Source organism: Callorhinus ursinus, unplaced genomic scaffold (genome assembly GCF_003265705.2).
Source record: "Callorhinus ursinus isolate GAN/ISIS: 27379988/994484 unplaced genomic scaffold, GSC_fseal_2.0 scaffold4, whole genome shotgun sequence".
Taxonomy (NCBI): Eukaryota; Metazoa; Chordata; class Mammalia; order Carnivora; family Otariidae; genus Callorhinus; species Callorhinus ursinus.
This window is the reverse complement of record NW_027397066.1, coordinates 109191263-109207612: the sequence shown is the minus strand read 5'-3', so window position 1 is coordinate 109207612 and position 16350 is coordinate 109191263. Positions and strand designations below refer to the sequence as shown.

Sequence of the window (16350 nt, the reverse complement as noted above, 5' to 3'; positions counted from 1 at the left end):
AAAGAAAGAAAGAGAGAAAGAGAAAGAAAGAAAAAAAGAAACGCTGGGGTGCCTGGGTGGCTCAGTTAAGTGACCAACTCTTGATTTAGGCTCAGCTCATGATTTCAGGGTCATGAGATCGAGTCCCACATTGGGTTCCACCCTCAGCAGGGAGTCTGCTTGGAATTCTCTCACTCTCCCTCTGCCCCTCCCCCTGCTCATGCATGCTTTCTCTTTCTAAAATAAATAAATAAATCTTAAAAAACAAAACAAAACAAAACAAAAAAGAAATGCCAACAAAAGTCTGATGAATAATTAATGGCATGATCTCTTAGAATTGATAATGGAAGGACATGTCACTACTTTTAGATATTACTTAAGAGGAGGGATTATTTAAATACTTAATATTGATTAATCTTGGTTTGAGAAATAGAAAATACCCATTCTTCATTTTATTACTATTTATACACTTATGATCTAAGTCTTTTATGTAGTTGAATTACCTGCAATATTAAACAGATCATGGCCCAGCTACCTTCCAAGAGGTAAATGGGATTTCTAAATCTCACTCTATTCAAAAAACCACAAAACCTTAGAATTATATTTACAATGCATGCATATTACACATACACATATACATACTCACACACACAAATATATTGAAGAAAAATGTCTGGAAACTTCTTGCATAAAGAATTGAAACTTTCTTTGTCATGTTAAAATATTTTATCTTAAAACTACAGTAAAGCAAATGTTTTTTTTTAAAGGCTCTTCAATATTGCATTCTTTTAAGTTTCTCTAAAGTCTTATAAAAGCAAATGATCTTTACAATACTATCAAAAATCTTAAAATAGTAAATGTGTTTTTTCAGTGGTTGCAGCTTTTCTATTATTTTTAACCTAAAAAATTAATGAGTATAATAGCAATAAAACAAGAATTCTACTTTATATGGATATTTTAAATGCTGATATTCGCCTGCATGAAAAAAAATATTTTCTCAACGTGTTTGAGACATTAATTTTTGTTTTAATATTGTTCTGCTTCACTCCATGTAACATACAATATTCATTATCAGGTTTAATGGGAGGAAAAATGAAAATTTAAAGTTCTATCTTTGGTTTTGTTGACAACTGATTTAATGTTGTCTATAGAAAGCAAATTGATTTTATGAGAATATGGCTTTAATATATATGCATGAATATCACTGTTTTGCTATTCATTTAAAATATGAAAACAGTTGCTTGCTTTTAAGATTACAAAAGAAAAATATGCTCACTTAAGAAGATTTGGATGGTGATTGAAATATGATAGGACAATAGAAATTAACTAATATCCCAATTCCTATGCATAAGTGCTGTAAAAATTTGATATATATTCTCCAATATTTTGTAACTTAATTACACAAATGCACACAAATATACCCATGTATTGAAATGATCATATAACTTCCTTCTTAGATATTTTCCCATGAATGTAGTTTTATACAATACCCATTGGTGACCATAAATGTTCTTATTGCTATTTGACAATATATTTTCTTTTTTTTTTTTAAGATTTTATTTACTTATTTGACAGAGAGAGAGACAGCGAGAGAGGGAACACAAGCAGGGGGAGTGGGAGAGGGAGAAGCAGGCTTCCCGCTGAGCAGGGAGCCCTATGCGGGGCTCGATCCCAGGACCCTGGGATCATGACCTGAACAGAAGGCAGACTCTTAACGACTGAGTGACTTAGGCGCCCCAACAATATATTTTCAAATAGCCTGTATATCTATTTAATTCAAATAATTAAAAAAGTGAGTTTTTCATTTTTTAGTTATTTTCTACTTTTATCACTCATTTTTATTGTATTTTACTGTAATAGGATCATAATTTGTGAAATTATCTTTTTTCTAAAGACAAACTCTTGTCCCACTTTATTTTTTCAAACTCTCTTCCCTTCTAGAATTTTCTAAAATAGGTAAAAGTACTTTGGTATTTTTGTTATTTGTATTAATTCTTACCACTGTGGAAATGTGTAGAATTTCCATCATCTTTTTTTGTCGGGGAACTTCTTTAATTTGACCTTAAATTCATCAGATTTCAACCAGGTTTCCATGGTTTTACATTTTCATCAATTTTTCCTGCTAGATGGTAAGGTTTTGTTTTAGTTTTAGTGTAGTTAGGTTGATCATTCGAGCTACACAGGGTTTCATTTTTTCAGTTTGCATTTGTTGGTTTTGTTTTTGAATATGTACAGCATCAACATGGCTTTCAGGGGGAGAATTATAAAAGAAAGTTTTATTGAGAGAAGTATCCCTTCCTGTTTGTTCTCTCCTTCCCACTCTCCTTCTTTTCATTCTATTTCCAACTCTGCCCTATAAACAATCTCACTATTGTCTTTCTTATTTCAGGACTGAGAGAGAGAACAAAATAACCTGTCATCCCTTGTGTCAGAAAGTAAGACAGCCCATACACTAAAGTAGGAATTGATAAATTCCTACTGGCAATAAACAAACACATAGAGAAAGAAAACGTTTTCTCCCACAGAGTATCGTTGTAATGAGCAAATGAAGAAGAAATGATGGAAGAAAATAAAAGTCACAGTTTGATAATCATAAAAATAATAATTGTTTACATCAACAATTTTTAATAGATGAAAGTAGCGAGTGTAAGTTAGAGGAGAAACAGGATATTTAGAGTTATAAAATATCCTCCATGGGGCATGTATCAATTACAAGAGGCAAAATCTTAATGCATCTGTAAGTGAAATCATAGGATCACATCATGTTTTTTCCTGATTTTGTTAGAGGAGGCAGTTAGTTATGTTCTGACAGGATACCTGGAAGTCAGCAACCAGGAAATCCTGGCCAGCTAAAGTCAGAGGCCTGTCTGGCAGCACTCCGCAAGAAGCAGGATCAAGCTAGACAGATCCAAGATGGCAGTAGCCATAACAGGAAACCCCTGACCAAAGTAAGAAGAAAAAGAGCAGAAGTCCTGTTTCTTGCCTCAAGTAATAAATATTCCACCCCCTAGATAACAGCTGTGAATAAAAGATAGAAATCCAAGCCCCAGGGATAGATGCTCCCTCCCTCTCTCCCTCTCTCCCTCTCTCTCTCTGTCTCTCTCTCTTGAGCTTGCCCATTCTTCTATCTGGAGAGTATACTTTTCACTTTAATAAACTTCCCCCCTTGTGTTACTTATCCCCTGCACAGCTTGTCTGTCCTTGAATTCATTCTCTTAATAAATTCTTCTTAATAAAGGTTCTTTGGAGATTCCTTTGGTTCTGGCTGGGTCAAGGCCCCCGGGCCTGGGGCTCCCTGATTCACCGGGCAATGTAATTTCCTAGAAGATATACCTAGCATAAAGTAAAGGGGCATCAGGCCTGCAACTTTCACACAAATAATTGGAGGGAAAATCAATCAATCAGTGTATCTATTGGTAGATAAATAGATACAACACACACAAATGCACATACACACACACACAAAGGGCAAATATGGTAACATTTGGGATCTGTGTAAAAGATACTGTCAGGGAGAAAAACCTTCCTCTGCCCTGTAGTCTTTCTAGCTGGACTTAGAATCAAATTGACAAGAGACAGATTAACAGGAGAAAAATCAAACTTAATAGGCATATGTACGGGGAATCCACACACACACGAAATTCCGAAGGCAATGAGACAACAGGAAGCTTGTATGAGCTAAGGAGAGGGGTGGGGGCCTGAGGACACAAAGGGGAAGGAGGCCATTACCAAGAAGGTGAAAGTGAAGCGGGAGAACGAGGTTCTCATCTCACAGAGTCAAAGAATGAATCTCGAGGGCAAAGGAGAGTGAGCAAAGTGATAGAGTTTTATTAAGCAAGGAACAGAAAAAGCTCTTAGGAGTGAGAGGGTTCCTGACAGGGTTGCCAACGTGGGCCTCCACCGACAGTCTTTTATTAGAACTGACCAGGGAGCTTGTGGCCTTGTCATTCTTGTGACGTCTTGGTTTGAGTGAGGACTGGTGAGGACATCTTTAATGGTTTACTTCTTTGGGTTCTGGTTATTCTTTGTTGGTCACAATGTGACGGCCATAAAAAGACCCCCCCACCCGACATCCAGGGCAGAGTGGTCTGGTTTGTTCCCTTATCTCTGGTTTCATTATGTCTCAGCACTTCTGGGATTTCTGTGAGCCTGATCCCATAGCCCCCTACCTGTCTTTCCCTACCTAGCCCCACCTGTCCTTACTCAGTGAGACCCTTCAGATGTATACTGGTGGGTCATATATTTGGGGGATGATTACCAACATGTACCTGGGGAGAGGGGGTATAGAGATAAAGGAATTTTATATGATGAAGTAGACTTACAGGATCCTGGGGGTCAGGCTAAGATCGCCTTCTGCCCTTAGCAAAGTGTCAACATCCAGGCAGTTGAGTTCCTGGGGGAATGTCACTCTGCCCACCTCAAGGACTTGCCAATGGGCTGCAAGTAATAAGGAAATTTAATAATTTTTCTTCTGTCTTTATTTCCCACATGACAAATGATCGCTCTAATATGCAGATGAGTTCCTTTGGTAACAGGGGCCTCTGCTAATACATCTCTTCCTGGGTTGTCTGGGTGGCTCAGTGGGTTAAAGCATCTGATTCTTGGTTTCAGCTCAGGTCATGATCTCAGGGTCATTCTCTCTGTTCAGGGGGGTGTCTGCTTGGGATTCTCTACCTCTACCCCTCACACCTCTCTCTTTCTCTAAAATAAAATAAATAAAATCTTAAAAAAAAAATACTTCTCTTCCTGTTGCAGGATCTCCTTGCCAATATAAATTTACATGGGAAGCAGAGAGCCTTTCATGCATCTGCTGGGTTTTTATTACTTTTAACTGGAAATAATCTTTATGCCAAAGTGGAATATTTTGGGGTGTCTCATCCTGCACCGCTTCAATATACAAGACTTATTTGTTTCTTTTCACACTTTTTGGTAAGTCTGGAATTACTTCAAAGGAAAAGATCATAAAAAATAAAATAAAATTAGTGACAGAGTGGACAGAGTGAGTCCAGAACATACGACTGAGTCGTGGAAAAAAACCATTTAAAACATAGTAAATAAATAAACAAATTAACTAACAGAAGCGTGTGATTCTAAATTTTGCAGCTTCCAATGATGTATAATTTATGCAATGGGCTTATTTAAGTATTTACATTTGCCTCCAGCTGAAAAGTTATCTTTTCATCACAATCTGAGGTTTGTTTTGTCTTTTCATCATTTATGCCTTGTTTTTCAGACTTTGTATCCTTTAGTTTTCTTGTCTACGTGAATATATCAACTTTTTTTTAATTCCTTGGGTAAAAATTCAGATGCACATCTCTGTGTGACTTGCATATATTTCTTGCTTTTCTCTTTTTTATATTTAATCATTAAATATTTGATTATATCCATATTCTCATCTTCAAGTGAAAGTGGATTCATCTAGAATGACTTTTATCAAAGGAAATGAACCTCTACAGCAACAATATTAGCAACAAATAGACAATAGAATGAATAGCATCGCTTTTTTTCTTCTGTGTGCTGGGTGCTATTTGATCATTCTCCTGGAAATTAAGCTATAGTGCTGGACATTATTAATTTATCTAATCGCAGATTTTATTTAGTTAACTGATGGTGGCAAGTAGAAAAGCAGGCTGTTTGTCCTTTGATATGTGATCTTTGATTCTCTCTGCTTTATTTTCATTCATAGCAGCACCAAGAGTTACTCCACTTGGTTGGTGGTGTGAACAATGAACGCTCAGGATTTTTTTGTTTGTTTTTTGACATACCCAGTGAAGATAATTTACATGAAAGATATACACTGACTCTCACAAACTGCTTTGTCAATTGGGAATATTCTCTTTAACACAGTATTTTATCGTTTATTTACTGTTCTTTGTCAGATCATGCCCCTAAGTCTTGAGACTGTGTGTGTGCCCGTGTGTGCCTTAAATCAGAGATTACCATTAAAAGCAAAAATAATAAGACACAGTTGTAAATTTTTATTTTATTCTCAGTTTAATTGTCCCTGCAGAATTTGGTCTATGATAAAGAATCGGTCTCGGTGAAATGGGGTGGAATACTCCCATGTCCCCAGCAATTGCTTCAGACCTCTCCAGTTTTGAAGCTAAACAAGTAATTTTTCAAAATCACATCTACATTTTCTCTCTAACACCGAATTCTTATTTCATAAAAGGAGTTATATGATTATTCTATCTTACTCTACTTGTAAATTGCATGTTAGTTGAAGGATGTCTCAGAATATTTTCTACTTATTTTCTAGCACATTGGGAAAGGTAAGTTGAATATTTTTGATAAACAACTTCATTTGATTTTATATGAATTACAATATATAATATATTTTAGTATTCATTAATTTCCCTCCACAATATTTTATTCTCTTTGTTCATTTTTTTTTCTTGTCAGTGTTTAGATATTTTTCTTAACCCATGGTTACCTTATCATCTTCCTCTTAAGTCCTAAACTTAAAGTATTCCAATGGTAATGCATTTGAAACTACTTATTGTTCATGCATATATATCAACTAATAGTTTTACCTTAAATGAGTCTTTTGGTGTTTCCATTATTTTCTCTTTTTTTTCCTGATTAATCAGGGCAATTGCATTTTAGATATTTTAAAATATTCAAATTGTACAAGACCTGAAAATACACACTGAAATGGAAATTGTGCTCTTTATATTAATATGTATGTGCATCTAATGAGTTTTAATGAATGTGCAAAGGTCATTTCAATTGATTGTTGATTTGAGTAGTTTTCCTTTCAAGGGATTTGAGAGAATTGTGTTCACATAGACTAGATTCTTAAAACAATCAAAATACTGTAATAGCGACTATTATATTAAAATATGATTTTCATGGTTTGAGAACAAGTGTTTTGTCATAAAGTCACAACTTTGAAATTATAAGTAAATTTAATGATTTGATATAAATTATTTTGAATTACATATGAGTTGGAAATTTTTCACTGTGTAAATGGCAAGCCATGAATAGAATGAAATAGCAAAGAAGTTTAAGAATTCTCACCTGATCATAAACAAACACATCAGAAAATTTTTTAGGGAGCACAACAAATACTTACATGTCTTTAATACCATAAATCATGAGATTGATTGTTATAAATTAATGTATTTTCAAATTTCATATGCCATGATAGATGAGAATTACTGTTATGAACTTTTTTCCAAATTTTAGATTTAATAAGACAATTTGTTCAAGTAACTACCAATTAAAAATTTCATAATTCAATAAAATACGCACCTGCTGACTAAAATTTATAGGATATTGTATGCATTTAAAAATATTTTTGATCCCATATATTTGAAGAGAGGCAGCATCTGTACTACTAATAAAACTATGTTGCATAATGTAATAAAAATCATATGAACAAAGTGCAAGGAGATTCAATTATACATATTTTCTTTAATGGAGAAAGGAGATAACGCTACAATATGGGGGCACCTGGGTGGCTCAGTTGGTTAAGCGTCTGCCTTGGGCTCAGGTCATGATCCCAGGGTCCTGGGATTGAGCTCCGCATCGGGCTCCCTGCTCAGCGGGAAGCCTGCTTCTCCCTCTCCCACTCCCCCTGCTTGTATTCCCGCTCTCACTGTGTCTCTCTCTGTCAAATAAATAAATAAAATCTTAAAAAAAAGAATAATGCTACAATATGAATATTGTAACACTGGGAATTCTCTAAATTCTAGATGATTGTGTGAATCATGTCACTATCATGCTTATATCACTTTTTATCTCTAAGATACAACAGTGTAGTTTTGTTGCCTTTACCATTCAAAATAAGGCTGGATGGCACACCAAGAGGATATCAAAGGCATTAGAGAAATTAGAAGGGTGAGAAAATGAAACCATAATAAAGGAACATAAATGAAAATGAAAAACTTTTCATAAGTCTATGACCAAACTTTTACTGAACCCCAAATATTATAAAATTTTTCTAATTACACTGGAATATTAGTTTATGTAGCAACTTCAAATGCTAAAATTCCCAGAGGAGTTTTTATGTCATTGGAAAGACAGTAGCTATCCTGAGTAGTTTAGAATCAGGTTAAACAATATTTCACTGTGGCATTCCTGTTTATATTTACAAGTTTAGCTTTACTACCCCTCCAAGTGAAATATATTCATTCATTTTATTTAAATAAGTTGCCATTGGGTGAATGGCAACATCTTTCTATGACTTCCTGGTGAAAAATGCCAATTGTTGCTACTATCTAATAATTTAGCGTTTAAAATATTACTCCTTAGAAAAAAGTCAATAACAAAAATAATCAAGAGCAACAAATGGAGATGCTTGCATTGAATCATATATAATGCAAATATCTTTTGCTTTTTATCATAGTCTTTTCTAAACATTCTTTCATTTATTCTTTCCAAGTTTAAGAAAAATTCATAGTCTTTGTCCCAGTTCTCCTAAATACAGGCTCTTAGATAGACTTACTTGCAGGAAGTTTATTGATGCATGTGTTTGGAAATAACACTTGTGAAGGAGTAAAGAAATCTGGATTGGGCATAATGAGAATCTGAACTGCAGTAAATTTGCAAAAACAAAACAAAACAAAAACCTCAGTCTATCCAATGCAGAGCTCTGGAACTGGGATGGCATTTCAGAATTGATTAGAATTGAAACAAAGGGAAAAACTTTTATGTTCTTCTATTGACCAAAGGATGATTGCCAGCCACCAGGAAGGGCATATAGTTGGGTGACATCTTTGGCCAAACGCAATGCACAAGAAGAAAATTAGCCATGGGCTGGGACAAAGATTACCTTATTTTTAAAGTTAGGTTCTGGACAACTGACCATAAACTCCCTGGATTCATCTACTTTCTAAATAGAATTCATCTGTGGAATCTAAAAGACACACACACACACACACACACACACACACACACACACACACAAACAGACAAAAAGCAGAAACAGACTTTTAAATACAGAAAACAAACTAATGGTTGCCAGAGGGCAAGAGGGAATGGGCAAAATGGGTGAAAGGGAGTGGGACATCCAGGCTTCCAGTTATGGAATGAATAAGTCATGAGGATAAAAAGCACAGCATAGAAAATACAGTCAATGGTACGGTAATAGAGCTATATGGTGACACATGGTAGCCACATTTTGCGTGAGCATAGCATAACGTATAGAGAAGTTGAGTAACTCTGTTGCATATCTGAAACTACTGTAACACTGTGTGTCAACTGTACTCAAAAAAAAGATAAAAATCAAAATAGCAAAATTGAAAAATCCCATTTTGATCTCTTAAATAGTATCGTTTTCAGTACTAGAACATCTTATGTTAAACATAATAAAGTAAAACAACATGGCTTATTGATATTTGTCTTAATTTTCTTTCAACTTCGAAATGAGTTAAGAATTAGAGCTATAAAGGAGGCATAAGCAAAGCCATAGTAGGAATTCAGTGCAAGACATGATCTATGTAGGTCCCGTTCCTCACTTTTTATTGTGTCTCCAGTTTCAGAGGTTTAGATATGGTAGCTCTACATCCCAGAATTGACAAACAAAGTAGACTTTTGTGTCTGTAATCTGTAGGCAGGAGATGCTATTTCACTTTCCAACATCAGGGGTCTGTACCTTAGAATAAAATAAGTATTCATTCCACTATCACTCAGTCTGAACCTGTGTAGATGGCAGTGTCCTTTCTCTTCCGTAACACTTTTCCTAATATTTTCTTTGTCATTTATTCTGCTTCTCTTTCGATATAGGGCTCACAATTTCATAAAACTTTTCCATGTTTTTGCAACTTTACCGACTCTCTTCCTCCTTGAAAGTAGAGCCACATTTCCTTCCACCATTCTTCTTTTCCTCCAATGAGGCATTACTACTTTTTTCAAGGACTAAGGCAGTCATCATTCCTTTCCATGCTATCCTCTACGACGTTCCCTTTGATTGTGCATTAGCAATTATACCTGCTGTCTTACATCTCAAATTGATCAGCCAGATACCATCTTTCCCCTTATATGTAATCACGATTAAGTCTCTTTCATCCTATTACAATGATTTAAAAGTCATTTCTTTAGCTATCGCCTTTTCAGGATACTGTTCCATTTATTTTCTTATCTTCACTGTCAAATTCCCAGAAAACATAATTTTCACTTGATACCTATTTTAACCCACCAAATAACCCCTCAACTTAATGCTATCATGCAAGAGAAATTATATTTCCTTTCTTGAATATTCTTTCAAGATTATTCAAAGAATTAAACCCAACAATCTTTTTACAGACATTATTTAAAAGCTCTATTTGAAAACTTTTTCCAGGGAATGAGATACTCATTACATCAGATGAAGCTTCATTTCACCATTTATTAAGTCACAATATGTTTTTCTCTAAGTTTTAGAGGTTTCAATGCCCCTTGGAGATATTAAGCCAAAATTACTCCTTTGCCCACTTTCCTTGATAAAGGATTATTCTCCTATGTCATTCTTTTATGTATATCTTGATTATCTTTAAATTATATAAAGACCTTAAATAATTTTAGTGATTTTTTAGGAGCCAGTCTCTTTGTAAGATTCTTCTATTGATCATATCACTTCAGGTTGACATTGCGCACTAGACCAGGACATCTCGGTCTTGGCACCACTAACATTTTAGAATGGATCATTCTTTTATACTGGGGGAGTGTCTTGTGAATAGTAGGATCCCCCCTACCCACCACATCAAGGCTAGAAAGAAGGGAAATCCTTTAAAAAGAATATAAGATTGGTAGAAGGAAAGAATTTTCAAAACTTGGAAGCCCTTTAAAATAAAATAAGAAAGAGGAAGACAATCAAATAAACAGTTCAGAGGATAAGAAATAAAGACAGGGATACACATCTTTAAGGAGTTTGGGAAAGAGAGGGAGAAACCTAGGTCATTACCCACATGAATATTAGATTTAAAACTATAATATAGTGGGAGATTTTTAATGTAGTAGGAAAATGTTTCTATTTTAAAAGGAATGTTAGTTGTCCTTATTACAAATCCATCATTTCTGATCAATTATTTTCTTAAGAATACCAGTTTTTTTCTTGTAGTCACAGATTGAAGTCAGTGGTATGGAGATTGATAAGGAAATCACAGAATTATGTAGTTATTTGTACAATGAGGAATCTAGCAAAGCAGATCATTTACATGGTGTTATGTTATTATGTTTTGCATAATTTTACTGATGGCACAAGTAAAACAAATTAGGTTCCTATGAACATAAACTGGAAATGAACACCATTGGTTTTGGTGATACTAAGTTTACATTTCCTTTTATTGGAATAATTATCACAGGCTCATAGCTGCAAGATGCAAGAGAATGTATATGTTAACAGACAGTAGAACATCATATAGAGAGACCCTGAAGTCCAATCCCCAGAGAACAGGACAGGCAGTGGTGCCAGTATGCAGCCAGTCAGGTGGAGAAGGCAATAACGTGCTAGAATGAAGTGAAGTCTTAGAAAAGACTCAGCTGATTGCACTATCCCAAAGGCTGGTAAGCCTGTGTACAATTGTACAAAGTGTCAAGAATATTTTAAATTGGGTTTAGAAGGAGAATAAAGGTAAATTCTGTATCAACGAAGCCAGATGAAAACTTACATCAGGCTGTCCAGTCCAGTGCACACACCACACAAAATCGCTAAGGATGATGACACAGCTAACAAAGGGAGAAAATGTTTGGAGATGGACTTAAAAATAATAGAAAGTGTTGCTTTGCTGCTCATTCCAGTGTGGAGCAAAATAGCTAAAATACGAACTGTCTTTCAAAGCCATGTCACAGTTTTGTGCATCCAAATACTAATCTTCCAATATATGAATGAACATGTTTTGTAAATATCTTATGCTCCCCTCAAAATATAGGGGCTATCTTTTACTAGCAAAAAAAGGTCAAGAATCCCATTAAAATTTTTTAAAAACCCTCTTTTGGCTATCAAAATATTAAGTGTATGTCCTTCATATAGTATCAGTGAGGAAAAAGGTTACTTGGATTATACAAAGATAAGTAAGGACAATAGAATGTAAGAGGTTAAAGCTAGCTGTTGAAATGTTTGGGAATATTTTGGCTTTAAATATCTTTGAGGTCATGATAGTAAGCAGAAACCAAAATGGATGATTTAGCTTGTTTATGATAGTTGCTACATATTTATAATAAAATATAAATATTTTAACACATTAGACACCTCAACATCTAACATTTATAGCCACATAAAATAAGTCTTGGTATAAGATTTGAACATCATTATATTCACATTAGTATAATGACAAAAAATAATTATAGTTTGGCGTATAAAATAGTAAATTATTATGTTTTTAAAAAGGTTAAACTCGATGTGTTTTAATAACTGCCTAAGAACATAGTCTAAACCAACTAAATATATAAATACATAAATCTCATTGCCATAATCTCAATATACCTGAATTGAAAAATGTGCCATATTCTAGAATTTCATTTCTAAATTGTAGTGATATTTTGTAGTTTTTAACAGATGACCTCAGGAAAATTTTATGAAACAATTTCAGGATAAAATTTTCAATTGACCTCCAGAAATACATTCTCAAAGGGAATTTGAGATAGGATTGTAGATTCTGTCACATAGCCAGGTGAATTAGAAGTGAAAACAAAATGCCTCTGTGTACCTAAAAACTATGCATTTGTATCTGTAAATAAATAGTTGAGAGAATTTTAGCCATTACAATTTCCTATAATACTAACAAGGAAAAGATGTGTAAAAAATAAAGACAATGTCAAGTTCAATTTGGATCAATTTTTCAATCAGTGCAAATACCTAGAACATAGTACAGCCTCACATTGTAGAATTTTTTTTCTTTTCCTTAATTTGGGAGAATATGACTCCTCATCACATTTTTCTATATTCCAGAGACTAAGTACATAGAGCTAGATGGATAGATAGATAGATAGTTGATAGGTAGATAGATGATAGATAGATAGATAGATAGATAGATAGATAGATAGATGATAGATAATAGATAGATGATAGATATCTTCAAATTTTCTCCTTTCTTAAGAATGTATCAAGGGGAAAATTCACAAAATAACAGGTTGGATTAGGAATTGATTGTTGTTTATTTTTCTTCTTCAATATGACCTTTAAAATAAAAACATCCTCTGAAAGGGAAAGAGGATCCTATCCCCTTGAAAGGGGTTTCTTGATGAGAAATCCAGGAATACTGTTTTATGTAGCCACAAGGTAAAATCACTGTCAGAATCTTTGTATTACTAAATGCCATGGTGACTTTAGAAATAGCTTATGGTTATCACATTGAGAAGAACTTGCCAGGTTCTAAACATTCTGCTATGGCTATTTAGAGCCCTCATATGTCAGTTGAAACATGAAACAACTGATACTTCTGAAAATAATGATTTATGTCCTTAGTCTGGAGCAAAAGAAAACTTAAAAAAAAATCAGAGTCAACATTATACACTAAAATTTCTTTTGAGCAAAAATCATTTTTCAAGAACTTCCCAATCGAAAATATAAATTGATGAGATCACTGCCATATCTTCAGATTCTGGAAAATGTTCTTGCCACATATTAAGGACCCAAAAAACGAAAAACAAAACAAAAAAACATATTGCTTCATATATAAATATTTATTTATGAAACTTTATTTATAAAAATTTAAACTAAGCCACCAATTTATTAGGTCTCTTAGGAAATTACCTAAAACAGTGAAACAGCCTGGGGATTAGCAAATAGCTTTACCAGTGATATAATTGGAATATTTGATAATTTTGTGGATTTTCCAAAACTTAAACAGAGTTGTGAGAAGAAGGATATTAAAATGGCCACTGCTTTTGAAGGAGGATTATATGTAACAAATAAGAAAATATAAAATTCAAATCTAGCCTTGCACTTTCTGGTTTAAATCCCTTCATTAATCCTCTGCTTTGAATTTATAATATCTTTCTAGTTATTACAAAAAAAAATGTTAGTGTATATTACTTATTTATTCCCTTTCAGGCTTCTCTCCAGCCTTCTCTTGTTCGCATGCCACAGTCCAACCATGTTCCCATTCACCCTGTTCCCCGCCTACGCATGCGGTTCCGCGGTTCCGTCTCTCTACTCTCTTCTACTCTTAATCTGGCTAATTTGCATACGTGCTTCAGTGCTCCGTTTGAAGCTTCCAAACTTGGTTTAAGTCCTCCTCTAAGGTGGTCCCATGCCACCACTGTCATCACTTATCACACCATATTAAAATTACATAGTTACTCAGGTATTATCTGACCTTGACTGGGAACTCCAGAAATACAGACTCCATGGGAATCTGTCTCAGAAACATCCCGCGCCGAGTGTGGTTTTTGGCACATAGCAGGTGTTGTGTAACTTTTTATTTAATGCCTGAATTAATGTATATATAATTGGATGAGTGAATAAAATTAGAGTAAACGATTGTATCACTTAACTGTTGCTCTGAGAGTGGAAAGAATAATCTTTTATTTTCATTTATCACTTCCCATGTGCTACATAATCACATACATATAATTTTAAAAACAGATTTATTTTTGAACATGGGAGAAGTATCAACATCCGTATAATAAACAAACTCCTTTATAGAAGTGGGTTTAGACAGTTTTTAGAAGCAAAGTAACCAAATGTAATGATTGCAATGAGCAAAATAAAGTATTTAATGGAAACTTCCAAATATTTTTTAAATGATAAGGAATATAATATTTCCTCAATTCTATTAAAATCCACAATGTTACCCTGCCATTTTGAATGCACTTTTTTTTATTATGTTATGTTAATCACCATACATTACATCATTAGTTTTGGATGTAGTGTTCCATGATTCATTGTTTGCGTATAACACCCAGTGCCCCATGCAGAATGTGCCCTCTTTAATAACCATCACCAGGCTAACCCATCCTCACACCCCCCTCTCCTCTAGAACCCTCAGTTTGTTTCTCAGAGTCCTTAGGCTCTCATGGTTCGTCTCTCCTCTCCGATTTTTAAAGTGACTATATTCATGTAGCACAAAAGTGATTTGTGTTTCCAGTATGTTTCCCCAAAATTCAGCTCTTCTGAAAAACTTTTAGAAGATGGAACATACCAAGTTAATGTAATCAATTTTGAGGTATAATGTACAAAAAATAAATGCACCCAAGTTTATGGTACTGTTTTATGAGTTTTAACACATGAATATAGTTAATTAAATATATTAATTATATCGAAGATTCATTATATTTCTGTCACCACTTCTTTTGTGCTGATCCTTGGTTGATCATCATCTTATCCCTACCACCAGGCAAATGCAGATCTACTTTTTATTACTATCATATAAATTTACTATTTCAAGAGTTTTGTATAAATGGGATAAAAATATGTATTATTTGTGTAGCTTCTTTCATTCAGCATGATGCTTTTGAGATTCATATATGTTATTATGTTTATTAGTATATTCCTTTGTACCACAAAGCAGTATTCCATTTTCCAGTTGAAAGGCATATGGGTTATTGTCAATCTGGGACTATTATGACAAAAAGCTGCTAAAAACATTTACATCTCTGTGTGGACGTTCTTCTTTTTTCTTTTTTTCTTTTAGTAAATACTTAGGTATAAAATTGCTGGGCAATATGTAATTAAAGATTCCTGTATTTATTATAATATTTATATGCCCACCAGCAGTGTTGTTCCATACCCTGGCCAACACTTGGTATTGTCAGACTTTTTTTTCACATAACCACTCTAATTGGTATGTAGAGGCATCTCAATGAGCTGTTTGTAATGTGCATGTATCTGATTAACAGTAGTGTTAAGCACTTTTTCATGAGACTATTGGCCATTTTTTGGGGGGGAGGAGCAGAGAGAGAAGGAGGGAGAGGATCTTTTTTATTTTAAAGATTTTATTTATTTTTCAACAGAGAGAGAGAGAGAGACAGCGAGAGAGGGAACACAAGCAGGGGGAGTGGGAGAGGGAGAAGCAGGCTTCCCGCTGAGCAGGGAGCCCGATGTGGGGCTCCATCCCAGGATCCTGGGATCATGACCTTAGCCGAAGGCAGACGCTTAACGACTGAGCCACCCAGGCGCCCAAGAGGGAGACGATCTTTGTGGAGCTTGATGCAGGGCTCTATTTCACAACCCTGAGATCACGACCTGAGCCTAAATCAAGAGTTGGACCCTTCACTGACTGAACTACCCAGGCACCCTGACTATTGGCCATTCGAATACCTTTTGTGGAATATCTGCTCAAATATTTTGCCCACTTTTAAAATTTGGTTGTCTTTGTGGGTTGTAAGAACTCTTCATGTTTCTGGATAAAGTCTCTCAGATTTGTAAAGCTAATATTCTTTTCCCTTTTCATTTTCTCAATGGTATCTTGGGAAGAGCAGATTTTTTTTTTTTATTTCCTCAAAGAC

General features: G+C 34.5%; 1 protein-coding gene across 1 annotated transcript in view; it reads left to right on the top strand.

The window, feature by feature from the left end:
• Window positions 1-6024: 6024 nt before the first annotated feature.
• Window positions 6025-16350, top strand: part of LOC112825982 (GTP-binding protein 4-like) — a 187470-nt gene continuing 177144 nt past the window's right edge. The window contains 2 exon segments of the mRNA XM_073891263.1: window positions 6025-6090; window positions 13955-14207. Coding sequence (XP_073747364.1) covers window positions 6025-6090; window positions 13955-14207 — 319 coding nt within the window.